At 34.2% G+C, this 14,280-nt stretch overlaps 1 protein-coding gene across 13 annotated transcripts in view; it reads left to right on the top strand.

The window, feature by feature from the left end:
- RAVER2 (ribonucleoprotein, PTB binding 2) overlaps positions 1-14,280 on the top strand; it is a 105,917-nt gene that overhangs the window by 54,345 nt on the left and 37,292 nt on the right. For 5 of the 13 annotated variants that reach the window (XM_033865460.2, XM_073788783.1, XM_073788835.1 and 2 more), the window contains 4 exons: positions 794-879; positions 2,564-2,668; positions 2,827-2,938; positions 4,866-5,134. In XM_033865460.2, the coding sequence (XP_033721351.1) occupies positions 794-879; positions 2,564-2,668; positions 2,827-2,938; positions 4,866-5,134 (572 nt within the window). Of the gene's footprint in view, positions 1-793; positions 880-2,563; positions 2,669-2,826; positions 2,939-4,865; positions 5,135-13,552; positions 13,665-14,280 lie in introns of all 13 variants that reach the window. The other 8 variants (XM_019919448.3, XM_073788831.1, XM_073788815.1 and 5 more) reach the window with 5 other exon arrangements.

The following is a 14,280-nucleotide window of genomic DNA, read 5'->3' as shown; positions in this document are numbered from 1 at the left end:
AGCATGAATGAACTTGTAGCAGTGTTATGTATAAATTTCAGATACGTTTGATCATTGGATTACGTGTTTTTTGAAGTACTTTCTAAGCCTGACCTTCTATGATTCTAATTAGCTGTATATTATGACAGTTTACATCTAATAACTAGATGAATTGCTTCATATATTTTCTATCTCATGGTTCTTTTTGTCTGTATATTGTATGTTCTTAAAATATCTCTTCTGATATGTACCCTGGTATTTGTACTCTTAGACAAACTTGATAAAGAGTATGGTTATCATTTATTCCTTTTATCAACTATATACAGTATCGTTGTTTCTGTAGGTTTTTTATGAAATATCTTTAAATGTACATATTCTCTTCTCAATTGGATTATAAGCTTTAACGACAAGGACTGTATATTGTTCTTCCCCTCCCACCTGACCCACTGCCAGAATACCCAAAAAAAACTAACAAAAGTACTGAGCAAATAACATGGGTTCAATTAGTATTATACTTATTAAAAGGTGGAATTAGTTTTCTTGCATTAAGTGCCAGAGAAGAGAAAGGCTAGGTTTGGTGTTTTTCCATTAAGACAGAAGGTGTTGGAATTTAAAATCAAATTCTAGAGTTGAATCACAAGGAAAGGAGCCTGTCACTTTTTGTACGATGACAAGGTCAGTATATCATTGAACTTCCACCACATATGTTAAAAGTTTAAAGAAATATTCATTTACCCTTTTTGGAGTTTGTTTTATTTATTTTTGAATTCCATAGATATCATAAAGTTAAATTTTTACTTTTATTTTCTTAAAGCAGTTCTTGGAACACCTCACAGCTTGCCACATCTGATGAATCCATCCATCTCCCCTGCATTTTTACATTTGAATAAAGCACATCAGGTATATAAATAGCATTGAGTACTGAAGCATCAGACATTTGGAGTGAATATTTTGTTTGTTCTTTACACTTAAAGTTCTCAAGGAGTTAAATGAGTATTTTGTTTTCAAATAAAATTCTGAGTAATAAGTGTACCTACCTAAAAACAGAACTTAATAAGGAAATCAGATCAAATTAAGGTAATCAAAGCATCATAGTTTATATATTTATTGGTTCCTATCTGTAGGGTATTAAGAAGGGAAGAGGTATATTTTGTGGTATATTTTTCTAGAAATAACTCAGTAGCTCAAAACAAGTTTTATGTGGTCTTAACTCAAAAAAGTATTTACAGAAAGAAAAATAAATGAATAATAACTCTTAATTCTTAAAATTTAATCAATGTTATAGAAATAATTTATATATTTATGAGAGTAAAAATTTTTTTTCTTACCTTTTTCAGATAAGTATTTTAAACTATGTTTGTGTACATAAATATCCGTAATATTGGAGATAAATATTACCTACTAATTTCAGGTACTGTTTAAGGCTATATCTATATAGAAGCCTAATTACAAATCAAACCTAACACATGATAAATGGGTTGTTATAGGTTGAATGAATGAATGTCTGTTCCTAAACGCAGCTTTTTAAGGAAAAGGCTTATTTGTTTATTTTTCATTCTTAGAATCTAACATATGACCTGTACATTTTTCATTCATTTACTCAACATATTTTATTGAAAATCTAACATGTACTAGACACTCTGCTAGCCATTGAGGCTATAGCATTGAACAGAATATTCACAGTCCTTATTCTTACAGAATTTCAACAAATAGAGAAAACAAGCATTAAACAGTTAATTACAATAAGGTTTAAAGTGATATGGGAGGGGAGACCAGAGTATTGACAATATTCCCTTTACTTTAAAATAAAGACCAACTGCTTAATTTTGCCTTGAGGGCCTGTCTAAGCTGGCCTCTCCTGCCTCTCCTATGCCTTAGGTGTCACTGTCCCAGCTCTGGTGAACTGCTTGTGGTCCATGAAGGGCTTTCTTCTCTTCTCCTTAGGTCTTTGCTCCTGCTGTTCTTCTACCTGGAATACTTCCCACCGCAGCACCCCCTCGTTCCCCCAGACTTCACCTAGTTATTTCTCCACAGCCTTCAGATCTCTGTGCAAGAGTTAGTTCCTCAGGGAAACCTTCCTTGAATTTACCAATCTAAATCAAGTTCCACCACTGTTTGTTTCCATAGCTCCTTGTATTTTTCCTTCATACACTCATTGCCATTTTTAATTGTATGTTTTTATAATTAATTAATGTCTCCCCTCCTCAGGGGACTATAAGATCCATGAGGGCAGACCATATTGTAGCACAGTGCCTGGCACATAGAAGTGCTCAATAAATATTTGTTGAATGATTAAATGAATAAATAAATGATTGAGTGATACTGACATCAAAGCCAGAAAGGGGTGAGGGGAGGGGAGGAAAGATGGAAGAAAAGAAGGAAGGGATATGGAATTAGTTTCATGACTGTATGGTCACATCTTGTGTATTATTGAAAGAATTAATTAGTGTTGCCAGTAATTAGAAAGTAGAATATTAAGAAGCTGTTGCTTTTGCTCAGATCAACTCAGGAATTGAACTTTAAAATGAATTACACAAGTAGCTCTTCAAAATTAAACTAACTTAATGTTTTATCATTTTCACAGAGCTCACTTATGGGTAATACTTCTAATTTATTTCTTCAGAATCTTTCTCATGTACCACTGGCACAGCAACAATTAATGAAGTTTGAGAATATTCATACTAATAATGTAAGTATGGAATTACTTTTTTCATTTGAAATGAGTTCATTCCTTTTCTATAATCAGGCTGTTGGTCAGATTGTTCATGAATTTTCACTTGTGTAGCTTTTTTATTAGGTTATGTCTTGCTGCCATGAGCAAAAGTCTTTTCTTCTCTTCTTTTGCAGAAACCAGGCTTACTTGGAGAACCCCCAGCTATGGTACTTCAAGCTGCAGTAGGGATAGGGTCACCGCTTCCATTGAAAACAGAGTTGGGCCATCTTGGAGAAACACATAAAAGTAAATTATGTGTATTTGCTGAGACGTCAGTAGACAGTCAGATTTGAGATTTAAAGATAGTGTACCTGTATTCTACTTTTATTTACAGGAAGGTCAGATTTGAGTTTTATTCAGTCATGTAAAATTTCAAGAGCCCTCTTGGCTTTTCTATTTTTAATATTAGAATACTATTGGTAGTTATTTATTGATGGACTTGCTTCTATGCCAAGATAAGACTTTCTCTGTTGGATATGCTTTAATATTTGATGAAGGTTCACAGCAGCATGAGGCAGAGACATAGATCTATTTGAGACTGACATGCTGCCCACTGGGCTGACAGCACATTACATAGGGATCCATTTAATTTCTGCCTGGATAAGAAACCCTTAGCTTTATTAAGAAATATCTGGTAATGATAAATTTAAAGTTTGATTGTTTATTTGTATCATTTCTAAAATGTGAGCTCCAAATTAGTAGTAAAAAAAAAAAATGTGTATTATGTGCTTCTAAAATATAACAAATTTGAACGGAACAATTATTTTTCTTTTCAGAATAATAGATGGTAGTATACCAGGATGGCTTATGTGATTTTGAAAGACACTTTCAATTTGAAGTTTAACTGAAATTTGTTGGAAGTGAGCATGCTGAGGGGAAAAAAGAGAAAGTCCACCAGTGATAAAAAAGAAAAAAAACCAAGTCAGTTAAATATGGGTAACATATTTAGCCTCTTGTACGTAAAACCAAGTCAAATGGTCAGATAATCAATTCAGACTATTGGAATTGACTGGGCAAAAGTTAAACCAGTACACAGACAGCTGTAGAAATTTTTATAGTGTGATAGAGTCTGTCCTAAAAATTAAGTATTGTATGCCTAAAAGCTTATACAGATATTTATATATAATTTGTGTTGGATTAAATAGCCATTTGCTTTAGCACTGCTGCTTTAAGAACACTGAAAATTCAAAGTGTCCAAATAAATATATTGCTAAAAGATAGAATTGAGAATCTATCTCTAAATAGTTAGTACTAAAAATAATTTAAGAAATTTGTTTAGTGAATTTGTAAAATATAACTTTGATTTAATTAAGATAGTTGTCAAAACCAGCTCTTTTCATTTAGTTTTGACCTATAGAGTTTTAAAAAATGGAATGGTTCAGGATTTTCCTATTTTTATTTCTTCCAGAATTTCTTGTTACTCCCTGTAAATAAAAATGTAAAACTTTAATGTGTTAAACTTCCATTTGGTGCTTAGCTACTCATAAATATTGATGTTTTTTTAAACCAGTGGTGTGCCGGTGTTTAAAAACCAGCTCTCTGGGTTAAAAAAAAGTCTTGATTTGTAGCATTTGTGGATTTCTGTGTGTAAACAGTCCAACCATGGCTGATTTCAGGTTACCCATGCAAAGACGTTGAACTCAAGATCTGGGAAGAGATAGCACAGTTGACTCTTACGAGCTGGTGCAACCTGGCTGACTAAATGTATTGTTGGGTTTAATGTAACTTTATTAATTTTTGAGTGTCAGAGACTTTTTTTAACTGAAGGCTTAGTTAATTATTCCCTTCAAATATGAAAGCAGGCAAATTCCAGTGACTGGGCATAAAAAAAAAGGCACTGATATAACTTAAGTGCCAAAAAGTATATAAATTTTGCTCTCACCTTCTAAAATGTACAATTAAAACTTGGAACTAAAAAATATAATATCCTTGAGATTATCCCGGAAGTTGTTGAAAATAGGAAAAGCATGATTACTATTAGAGGTTTTTGTTTTTCCATACAGGAGGCTGCTAATTTATAACCTTTAACCTCACCTTTTGTATTTTAACTATTCTCTAATAGGTAAAAAAATAGGTTTCTGCACATTCTGTCCATAACTTGACAAAATCAAAAGGACTATTGTGAATAAGCCTCATCTAACCAAAAACTATTTGCATTTGTGGTTCACTACAGCATCTAATTTGATTCCACCTCAAACAACTATAACAGCTGGCATGGGCATGTTACCATTCCTTCCAAATCAGCACATTGCTGGACAAGCTGGGCCAGGGCACGGGAACACTCAGGAGAAACAGCCAGCCTTGGTGGGGATGGCAGAAGGAAATTTCTCAGGGTCACAGGCTTATCTTCAGAGCTTTCCAAACCTTACTGCTGGAGGCTTGCTCACGGGACATCATAAACAACAACAAAGTCAGCCAAAAGGCCTGGAGATAAGTTCAGGGGTAAGAAAACTGTGTGTGTGTGTGTGTGTGTGTGTGTGTGTGTGTGCGCGCGCGCGTGAGTGTGTGCATGCATGCATACACATACATATAAATGCACACATGTATATACATGAAGTATATATGTGTATACTACATTATGTATATACTACAAAGGAATATATATATATATTCCTTTTAAACTATATCTTAAATGAAATTATTCTAATTCGAGAGTAATCTAATTTTTGGTTATTTTACAGGTGGTATAATTTATGAAGTATCAAGCAATCTTAACTATTTTTGAATTTCAAAGGAAGTTGATAATATACTTAAAGTATATAAATATGGATTATAAACTAGATAATTCCTATAATATGTCAATGACATGAAGGCTTTTTCATACTGTACATTTACTTCTCAAAAGAGGAGAAAATATTGGACTCTAAAAAAAAACAAAACCTGTCATTATAAACAAACAAAAATCCATCCTTTGATAAGTTATGCCAAATGATGTTTGGGATTCTGCTTAATTACTTGCCAGTTTGTCTGTAAATAAAATAATTTAACTTTTATAAAATGTTTTTAAAATCTGTTATTATAAAATATTTAAATATGAATTCTTTATTCCTATAAACATTTGCTTTTCTAAAAACTTTGAGATATGCATGTATAAATATAAAGGAATATAAGTTCAAAATTTTGTAGTTTGGAAAAGTGTAGTAGTACCATTAATACTTATCCAATTATATAATGATATTATTTATAAGGATTTCTTAGTAAATAGTAATGCTGTTCTTTAAAATATACTAATTTTTTCTAAAATGTATATTCTGTAGCTAATTAAGTATTATTTTAATATTGAAAGGTAGAATAAATTCTATTTTATCTGAAAAATTTCAAAGCCAGTTATTAATCTCTGGTCTGTTCAAAAGAATCTAATCTTGGTTTTAATTCTTGGTTTTAATTCTTGGTTTTTACCCCAAATTTTATTGGTTTATAAACCACTTATATTTGTAAATGTTACAATTGGTAGGTAGAATAAAGTACATTTAATTTTTTTTACTTGTACCCTAGAATACCCTTTGGATTAGAAGTGGCATGTGAGGAAACAATTCTTGTAGTTGGCTATATTCAAATATCAAAATAATAATATTGACTTTGTAAGAGGTTTTGGTGTCACCTAGTCATGGCAGGAGGTATGGATAGAATGCCTATAATTATACATTGAGGAAGCTAAGGTGGTTCTTCATAGAATGAATTTTAAAAATTTATCTGCAGGGTTAATTGCGTAAGTTATTGAGGGAAGTTAAATAAAACTCATATATGAATAGTCTGTATCTTTTTGCATAGAATTTTTAATTCATTGAAAGCACTGAGGTCTTTAGAAAAACTGGACTTGAGGTGATTCACATAATGGGCAAATGAGAGTGTATCTGGAAGAAGACAGGTGAAGTGGGGAAGGGCCTGGAAAACAAATCCCGTGAAGAAGAATTGAAGGAAATAGATAACATGGAACTTGGCAGGGGTTGACCAGCTGACATTTAATTTGACGTTAAAAAAAAAAAATTTACAGACTAGTCTAGTCACATGGTATTTTATGTTTCTCTAGTGGGCAGAATTAGTCCGATAAGTATGACACAGTAAAGCAGATTTAGGCTTAATATAACAAAGAACAGTTGAAGTTTTCAAAGAAAGAAAAAGTTTGACACTTCCACAAAGATGTGAATGTCATATCACTGAAAATGATTATGCAGACCCCAGGTGAACATCTGTACAGATTGTTGTAGAAGTGATTCTTCTTTCCTGACAATAGGGGCTTGGACCAGGTAACCTCAAAGTATGTTTTCCAAGTATGTAGCAAGATTTTGGACTTTGTTAAACAGTTGGTTAAACTCGGCTGTAGATTTTTAGGCCTGCATCTTTAATATTATGTTGACCAGTGATTCTTGATTCTGTCTTTTTGTCAGAATCACCACTGGAGTTTAAAAAAAAAAAAAAAAAAAAAAAAAAGATGGAGAGGGCTGGACTCTAACTTCCTCAGCCCTGAGAATCTGATTCAGAGAGATAGGGGTGAGATCTGAATTTTAAGTGTACAACTCAGTGGCATTAAGTACATTCACATTGTTTTGCAACTATCACTACTATCCATCTCCAGAACTTTTTCATCATCCCATATTGCAGCTCTGTACCCATTCAACAACTCTCCATTTTCCCTGCTCCCCAGCCTCCAGTAAACACTGTTTACTTTTCTGTCTTAGAATTTGACTATTCTAGGTACCCAAAGTAAGTGGAATGATACAATTTTTGTCCTTTGTGTCTGACTTATTTCCATCACCATAGTGTCTTCAAGGGTCATCCACGTTATAGCATGTATTGGAATTTCCTTTTTTTAAAGGCTGAATAATATTCTATTGTATTTATAGACTACATTAAAAAAATTCTTTTATTTATTTATTTTTGGCTGTGTTGGGTCTTTGTTGCTGCCCACAGGCTTTCTCTAGTTGCGGCGAGTGGTGGCTACTCTTCATTGCGGTGTGCGGGCTTCTCATTGCAGTGGCTTCTCTTGTTGCGGAGCATGGGCTCTAGATGCACGGGCTTCAGTAGTTGTGGCACACGGGCTCAGTAGTTGTGGCTCACAGGCTCTAGAGCGCAGGCTCAGTAGTTGTGGCACACTGGCTTAGTTGCTCTGTGGCATGTGGGATCTTCCCGGACCAGGGCTCAAACCCGTGTCCCCTGCATTGGCAGGTGGATTCTTAACCACTGCACCACCAGGGAAGTACCTAGACTACATTTTCTTTTTCCATTTGTCCATTGATGAACATTTGGGTTGTTTCCATCTTTGGGCTCTCGTGAAAAATGCTGCTGTATACAAATATCTGTTAGAGTCCCTGTTATCAGTTCTTTGGGGTACTTACCCAGAAGTGGAATAACTGAATCATATGGTACATCTATATCTTATTTTCTGAGGAACTGCTGTTCTATTTTCCACAGCAGCTGTACCATTTTTCATTTCCACCAGCAAAGCACGAGGGTTCCAGTTTCTCCACATCCTCACCAACATCGTGTCTCATTGTGGTTTTGGATTTGTATTTCCCCAATGATTAGTGATGTTAAGAACCTCTTCATATGCCTATTGGTCACCTGTATATCTTCTTTGCGAAAATGTCTATTCAGATTCTTTGCTATTTTTTAATTGGGTTATTTGTTTTCTTTGCTATTGAGTCATATGAGTTCCTGAATATATTTTGGATATTAACCCCTTCTCAGATATATGGTTTGCAGATATGTTCTCCCATTCCATAAGATGCCTTTTAATTTTGTTGATTGTTTCCTTTGCTGTAGAGGAGCTCTTTAGTTTAGTTTAGCTTTTTAGCACTTGCTTATTTTTGCTTTTGTTGTCTATGCTTTTGGTGTCATATCCAAAAAATGATTGCTAAGACCAATGTCAAGTAGCTTTTCCCCTATATTTTCTTCTAGTTTTATGGTTTCAGGTCTTATATGTAAGTGTTTAATCCAGTTTGAGTAAATATTTGTGTGTGGTGTAAGATCAGGATCCAGTCTCATTTTTTTCCATATGGACATACAGTTTTCCCAACACCCATTTATTAAAGAGAGTGTCCTTTACCCATTGTGTATTCTTGGCACCCTTTTCAAATACTAGTTGACCACATATATATGGCTTTATTTTGGGGCTCTATTCTTTTCATAGGTCAGTGTGTCTGTTTTTATGCAAGTACCATAACTGTTTTGATGACTATGGCTTTGTAATGTAGTTTGGAACCAGGAAGTGTGATGCCTCCGCTTTGAACTTTCTCTCAAGATTGCTTTAGCTATTCAGGATCTTTTGTGGTTCCACATAAATTTTAGGATTGTTCGTTCTATGTCTGTGAAAAGTGCCATTGAAATCTTGATAGGGATTGCATTGAATCTGTAGATCGCTTTGGGCAGTGTGGACATTTTAACAATATTAATTCTTCTAATCCATGAACCCAGGATATCTTTCCAGTTATTTGTGTAATTTTTGATTTCTTTTATCAATGTCATATAATTTTCAGTATACAGTTCTGTCACCTCCTTGGCTAAATTTATTCCTAATGGCTAAATTTATTCCTAAATATTTTAGTCTTTTTGGTAGTATTATAACTGGGATTGTTTTCTTAATTTCTTTTTTAATAGTTCATTGTTAGTATATAGAAATGCAACAGATGCAAACAGAGATGGTTTAATTTCTTCCTTTTTGATTTAGATGCCTTTTATTTCTTTTTTCTTGCCAAATTGCTCTGGCTAGGACTTCCAATACTATGTTTAATAAAAGTGGTGAGAGTGGGCATCCTTGTCCTTTTCCTGATCTTAGAGGAAAAGCTATGATGTTAGCTGTGGGCATGTCCTTTATATATGGCTTTTATTATGTTGAGGTATATAGATTTCCTCTATGCCCAGTTTGTTGAGAGTTTTGATCATGAAATGATGTTGAATTTTGTCCAAGGTGTTTTTTGCATCTGTTGAGACAGTCATATGGTTTTATCCTTTATTCTGTTAATGTGGTGTATCACATTTATTGATTGGCCTGTGTTGAACCATCCTTGCATCCCAGGGATAAATCCCACCTGATCACAGAGTACAATCCTTTTAATGTGTTGTCACGTTCAGGTTGCCAGTATTTCATTTAGGGTTGCTAGTATTCTGTTAAGGATTTTTTTTTTTTTTGTAGTACGCAGGCCTCTCACTGTTGTGGCCTCTCCCGTTGCGGAGCACAGGCTCCGGACGCGCAGGCTCAGTGGCCATGGCTCACGGGCCTAGCCGCTCCACGGCATGTGGGATCTTCCCGGACCGGGGCACGAACCCGTGTCCCCTGCATTGGCAGGCGGACTCTCAACCACTGCGCCACCAGGGAAGCCCTGCTCTAATCTTTATTATTTCCTTTCTTCTGCTAATTTTGGGCTTGGTTTGTTCTTCTTTTGCTAGTAACTTGAGGTGTAAAGTTAGATTGTTTCTTTGAGATCTTTCTTTTTTCTTCATGTAGACATTTATTGCTATAAACTTCCCTTTTAAGATGCTTTTTCTGCAGCCCATAAGTTTTTGTATGTTGTGTTTCCATTTTCATTTGTCTCAAGATACTTTCTGATGTCTCTTTTGATTTCTTCTTTGACTTCTTTGTTATTCAAGAGTGTGTTATTTAATTTCTACATATCTGTGAATTTTCCAATTTTCCTCTTAGTATTGATTCCTGGTTTCATACCATTATAGTCAGAACAATCCTTGATATGATTTCAGTACTCTTAAATTTGTTAAGACTTGTTTTGTGGCCCTACATATGATCTTCTTTTTTTCTTTGCTTCTGTTTTTGATGTCATCTCCAAGAAATGATCACCAAATCCAGTGTTATGAATCTTTTCACCTAAGCTTTTCTTTTAAGACTTTTATAGTTTTAGCTCTTACAACTAAGACTTCGATACATTTTGAGTTCATTTTTGTATGTGGTGTTAGGTAAGGATCCACTTCATTCTTTTATGTGGATATCCAGAATTCCCATCATTTTTTGTTGACAAGACTGCCTATCCCCATTGTGTAGTTTTGACACTTATTGAAAATTATTTAACTATATATGCAGTAATTTGTTTCTGGGCTCTCTATCCTATTCTGTTGGTCTTTATGTTTGTCTTTATGCCAGTACCATACTGTTGAGACTACTGTAGCTGTGTAGTAAGCTTGAAAATTAGAAAGTATGAGCCTTCCATTATTGTTCATCTTTTTCAATATTGTTTTGATTGTTTGGGGTTCCTTGATATTTCACATCAATTTTAGGATGGAGTTTTCTATTTCTGCCCAAAAAAGTTAGAATTTTGATAGAGATTATATTGAATTTGTAGATCACTTTGGTTAGTATTGACATTTAAACAATATTAAATCTTCCAATACATGAACATGGGATGTCTTTTCATTTATTTATGTCTTTAGTTTCTTTCAGCAATGTTTTGTAGGTTTAAGGGTACAAGTATTTCTCCTCCTTGGTTCAGTTAATTCCTAATTACTTTATTCTTTTTGATGCTATTGTAAGTGGAAATTTAAAAAAAATTTCCTTTTGGATTGTTCATTATTCGTGTATAGAAACACAACTGATTTTTGCATGTTGATTTTATGTCCTGCGACTTTGCTAAATTCTTTTATTAGTTCTAACGTTTTGTGCGTGTGTGTGTATGTAAACTTTAGGATTTTCATGTCACCTGCAAAGAGAACTAATTTTACTTCCTCCTTTTCAGTTTGAAAGCTTTTTAGTTTTCTTTTTCCTGCCTAATTGCTCTGGCTAGAACTTCCAATACTATATCGAACAGACATTGTGAAAGCAGGTATATTTGCTTTTTCTTGATCTTAGAACAAGATCACCATTGAGTATAATGTTGGCTTTTTGTTATGTTAGGGTAGTTTCCTTCTATTAGTTGTTTGTTGAAAGTGTTTAATTTTAATCATGAAAGTGTGTTGAATTTTGTCAAATGCTTTTTTTTGCATTAATTGAGACGATCATGCATTTCTTCCTTCAATCTGTTAGTGGGGTATATTACATTGAATGATTTTTGTATGTTGAATCATTCTTGCATTCTAGGAAGAAATCCCACTTGGTTATGGTGTATAATCCTTTTAATAATGTGCCAAATTTGGTTTGCTAGTATTTTGTTGATGATTTTTGCATCAATATTCATAAGGGATATTGTTTTGTAGTTTTCTTGTAGTGTCTTTCTGGCTTTGGTACCAGTGTAATACTGGTCTCATAGAATGAGTTAGGAGGTGTTCTCTCTTCAATTTTGTGGAAGAGTTTGAGAAGGGTTGATGTTAATTCCTTGTAGAACTTGGTAGAATTCTCCAGTGAAGCCATTTGGTCCATGACTTTTCTTTGTTGAGAGACTCTGTATTTATTTATTTATTTAATTTTTGAGTTTTTAAAGTGATTCTCATGCATAGCTAGAGCTGAGAATCCCTGCTATGGATATAATCTGATTACTTTAGCAGTTTGAGTACTTTAGAAACAAAATCAGAAACTTCTTTGCTGGCTACCTTTCCTTTACTCAATCACTGGATTTCCTCTAGAGTTCTGTCCCTTCTCATGCTATATGCTTTCCTTTGGCATATATCTTATGGTTTTAGCTCCCATTTGTAACCTTATGGTTCCATCTTAGACTTCTCTTGAACTATCTTATCTACTAGACTGAATTTCTTAAGGATAGTGCCCCTGTCTTACCCATTTTAGTATTACCAATGCTTACCACAATGCCTAGAGCATAGTAAGTATTCAGTATACACATATTAATGAATGAATACCTCTTCATCTGTGATTTACATATCACAAGCAAATGTGGACTTTTGGGGTGGCTTATGAAGATGTACGAAACAGCTTCCTCTGTCTAAATACAATAATATTGGCCAGATAAGGAACAAATGTAAGGCGCTTTGGCTCTCAAATATAGAAAGAAGCTCTTGAGATTATGCTTTCTTCATTCTGTTCAGGGAACAAAATAAAAATTAATTTGAAAGAAAACATAGCTACTAGCATTAACCAACCTGAATTGCGTCTTATTTTAAAATCTTTACCATCCTAGAGTGAAAAGTAAAAATTCTGACAGAATAATATGAAATATACTGAAGAATCAGCCCATGATTTTGTCTCATTTTTCTGTTAAAGAAATACTAGAACCCTTACACCTAGTTATATAAAAATATACTGATATCAGGACTTCCCTGGTAGATTCGTAAGGAATCCGCCTGCCAGTGCAGGAGACATGGGTTCGAGCCCTGCTCCGGGAAGATCCCACATGCCACAACTAGAGAAAGCCTGCGTGCAGCAACGAAGACCCAATGCAGCAATAAATAAATAAATAAATAAGTTTATTTTAAGTATATATATACTGATATCATATATTTTCAATAAATATGAATTTCTAGGGTTATCATCTAAATGTTGAATTGGATTTTATTAAATCCATTTATTTTATTTGGTATTATTTTTAATACCAGAGATAAATAAACTTTGCCTTTGTCATATGGCTGTGGCCAAATATTAAGTAAATATTTTAATAAGTAAACGTTGATGATAGTGTTTCTGAAAATAAGGTATGGGATTTGTTTCTTCTCGTGAACATGAATTCTCTCCTGGTTCAAATGAGAAGGTTGTACAAGATGGCCTTTAGTTCTCTTTCAGATCTAAAGTTCTGTGGTTCTAGAAAAGCTTTTTAAAACTAATTGGAAAAATAGTAGCAGGTGAAATGTGATCATTTTAATCAGTATCCAGAAATATTTCACAAATTTATAGCTTCAAACGTTAGGTTTCACAAATTTTTATCATACTAGACCAGATTTATTGAAGAACAAGTATTTCACTACTCTTCCTGCATTTTTATTTTCTTGTACCTCTTATTAAGCACCCACTCTCTTGTTTTTGATAAATAGGCTGCCTCTAAGAATCAGACTTCACTCTTGGGAGAACCACCGAAAGAAATTCGGCTCAGTAAAAATCCATACTTGAACTTAGCAAGTGTGTTGCCCAGTGTGTGCTTATCATGTAAGTAAGAGCTCAGTATTAGTATTTTGGAGTTTTAAAAATTATTGTTTTTTAATTTATTTAATTTATTTATTTTTGGCTGCATCGGGTCTTCCGTTGCTGCGCGGGGGGCTTTCTCTAGTTGCGGCAAGCGGGGGCTACTCTTCGCTGTGGTGCGCGGGCTTCTCATTGCGGTGGCTTCTCTTGTTGCGGAGCACGGGCTCCAGGCGCGTGGGCTTCCATAGTTGTAGGTAGCTCGCTGGCTCAATAGTTGTGGCTCGTGGGCTCTAGAGTCAGTAGTTGTGGCGCACGGGCTTAGTTGCTCTGCAGCATGTGAGATCTTTCCGGACCAGGGCTTGAACCTGTGTCCCCTGCATTGGCAGGCGGATTCTTAACCACTGCACCACCAGGGAAGCCCAGTATTTTGGAGTTTTATTGAATACTTTTCATAATGAGTTTTACTTTAATTTTTAACTTAATGGAAGCAAATAATGCGTATTAACCAGTTAAACCCCGTGTTATGACCCTAGTCCATAGATTGAAAGAATAACTCAATTAAAGCTTTTAAAATGCATTCTATTTTATTTAAGGAAAACATCTTTTATAATGTTATTAAGCATATAATCAATTTATTGAA

Source organism: Tursiops truncatus, chromosome 1 (genome assembly GCF_011762595.2).
Source record: "Tursiops truncatus isolate mTurTru1 chromosome 1, mTurTru1.mat.Y, whole genome shotgun sequence".
Taxonomy (NCBI): Eukaryota; Metazoa; Chordata; class Mammalia; order Artiodactyla; family Delphinidae; genus Tursiops; species Tursiops truncatus.
Note: the sequence above shows the minus strand (reverse complement) of the source record. Positions and strands in the feature narration are given on the sequence as shown.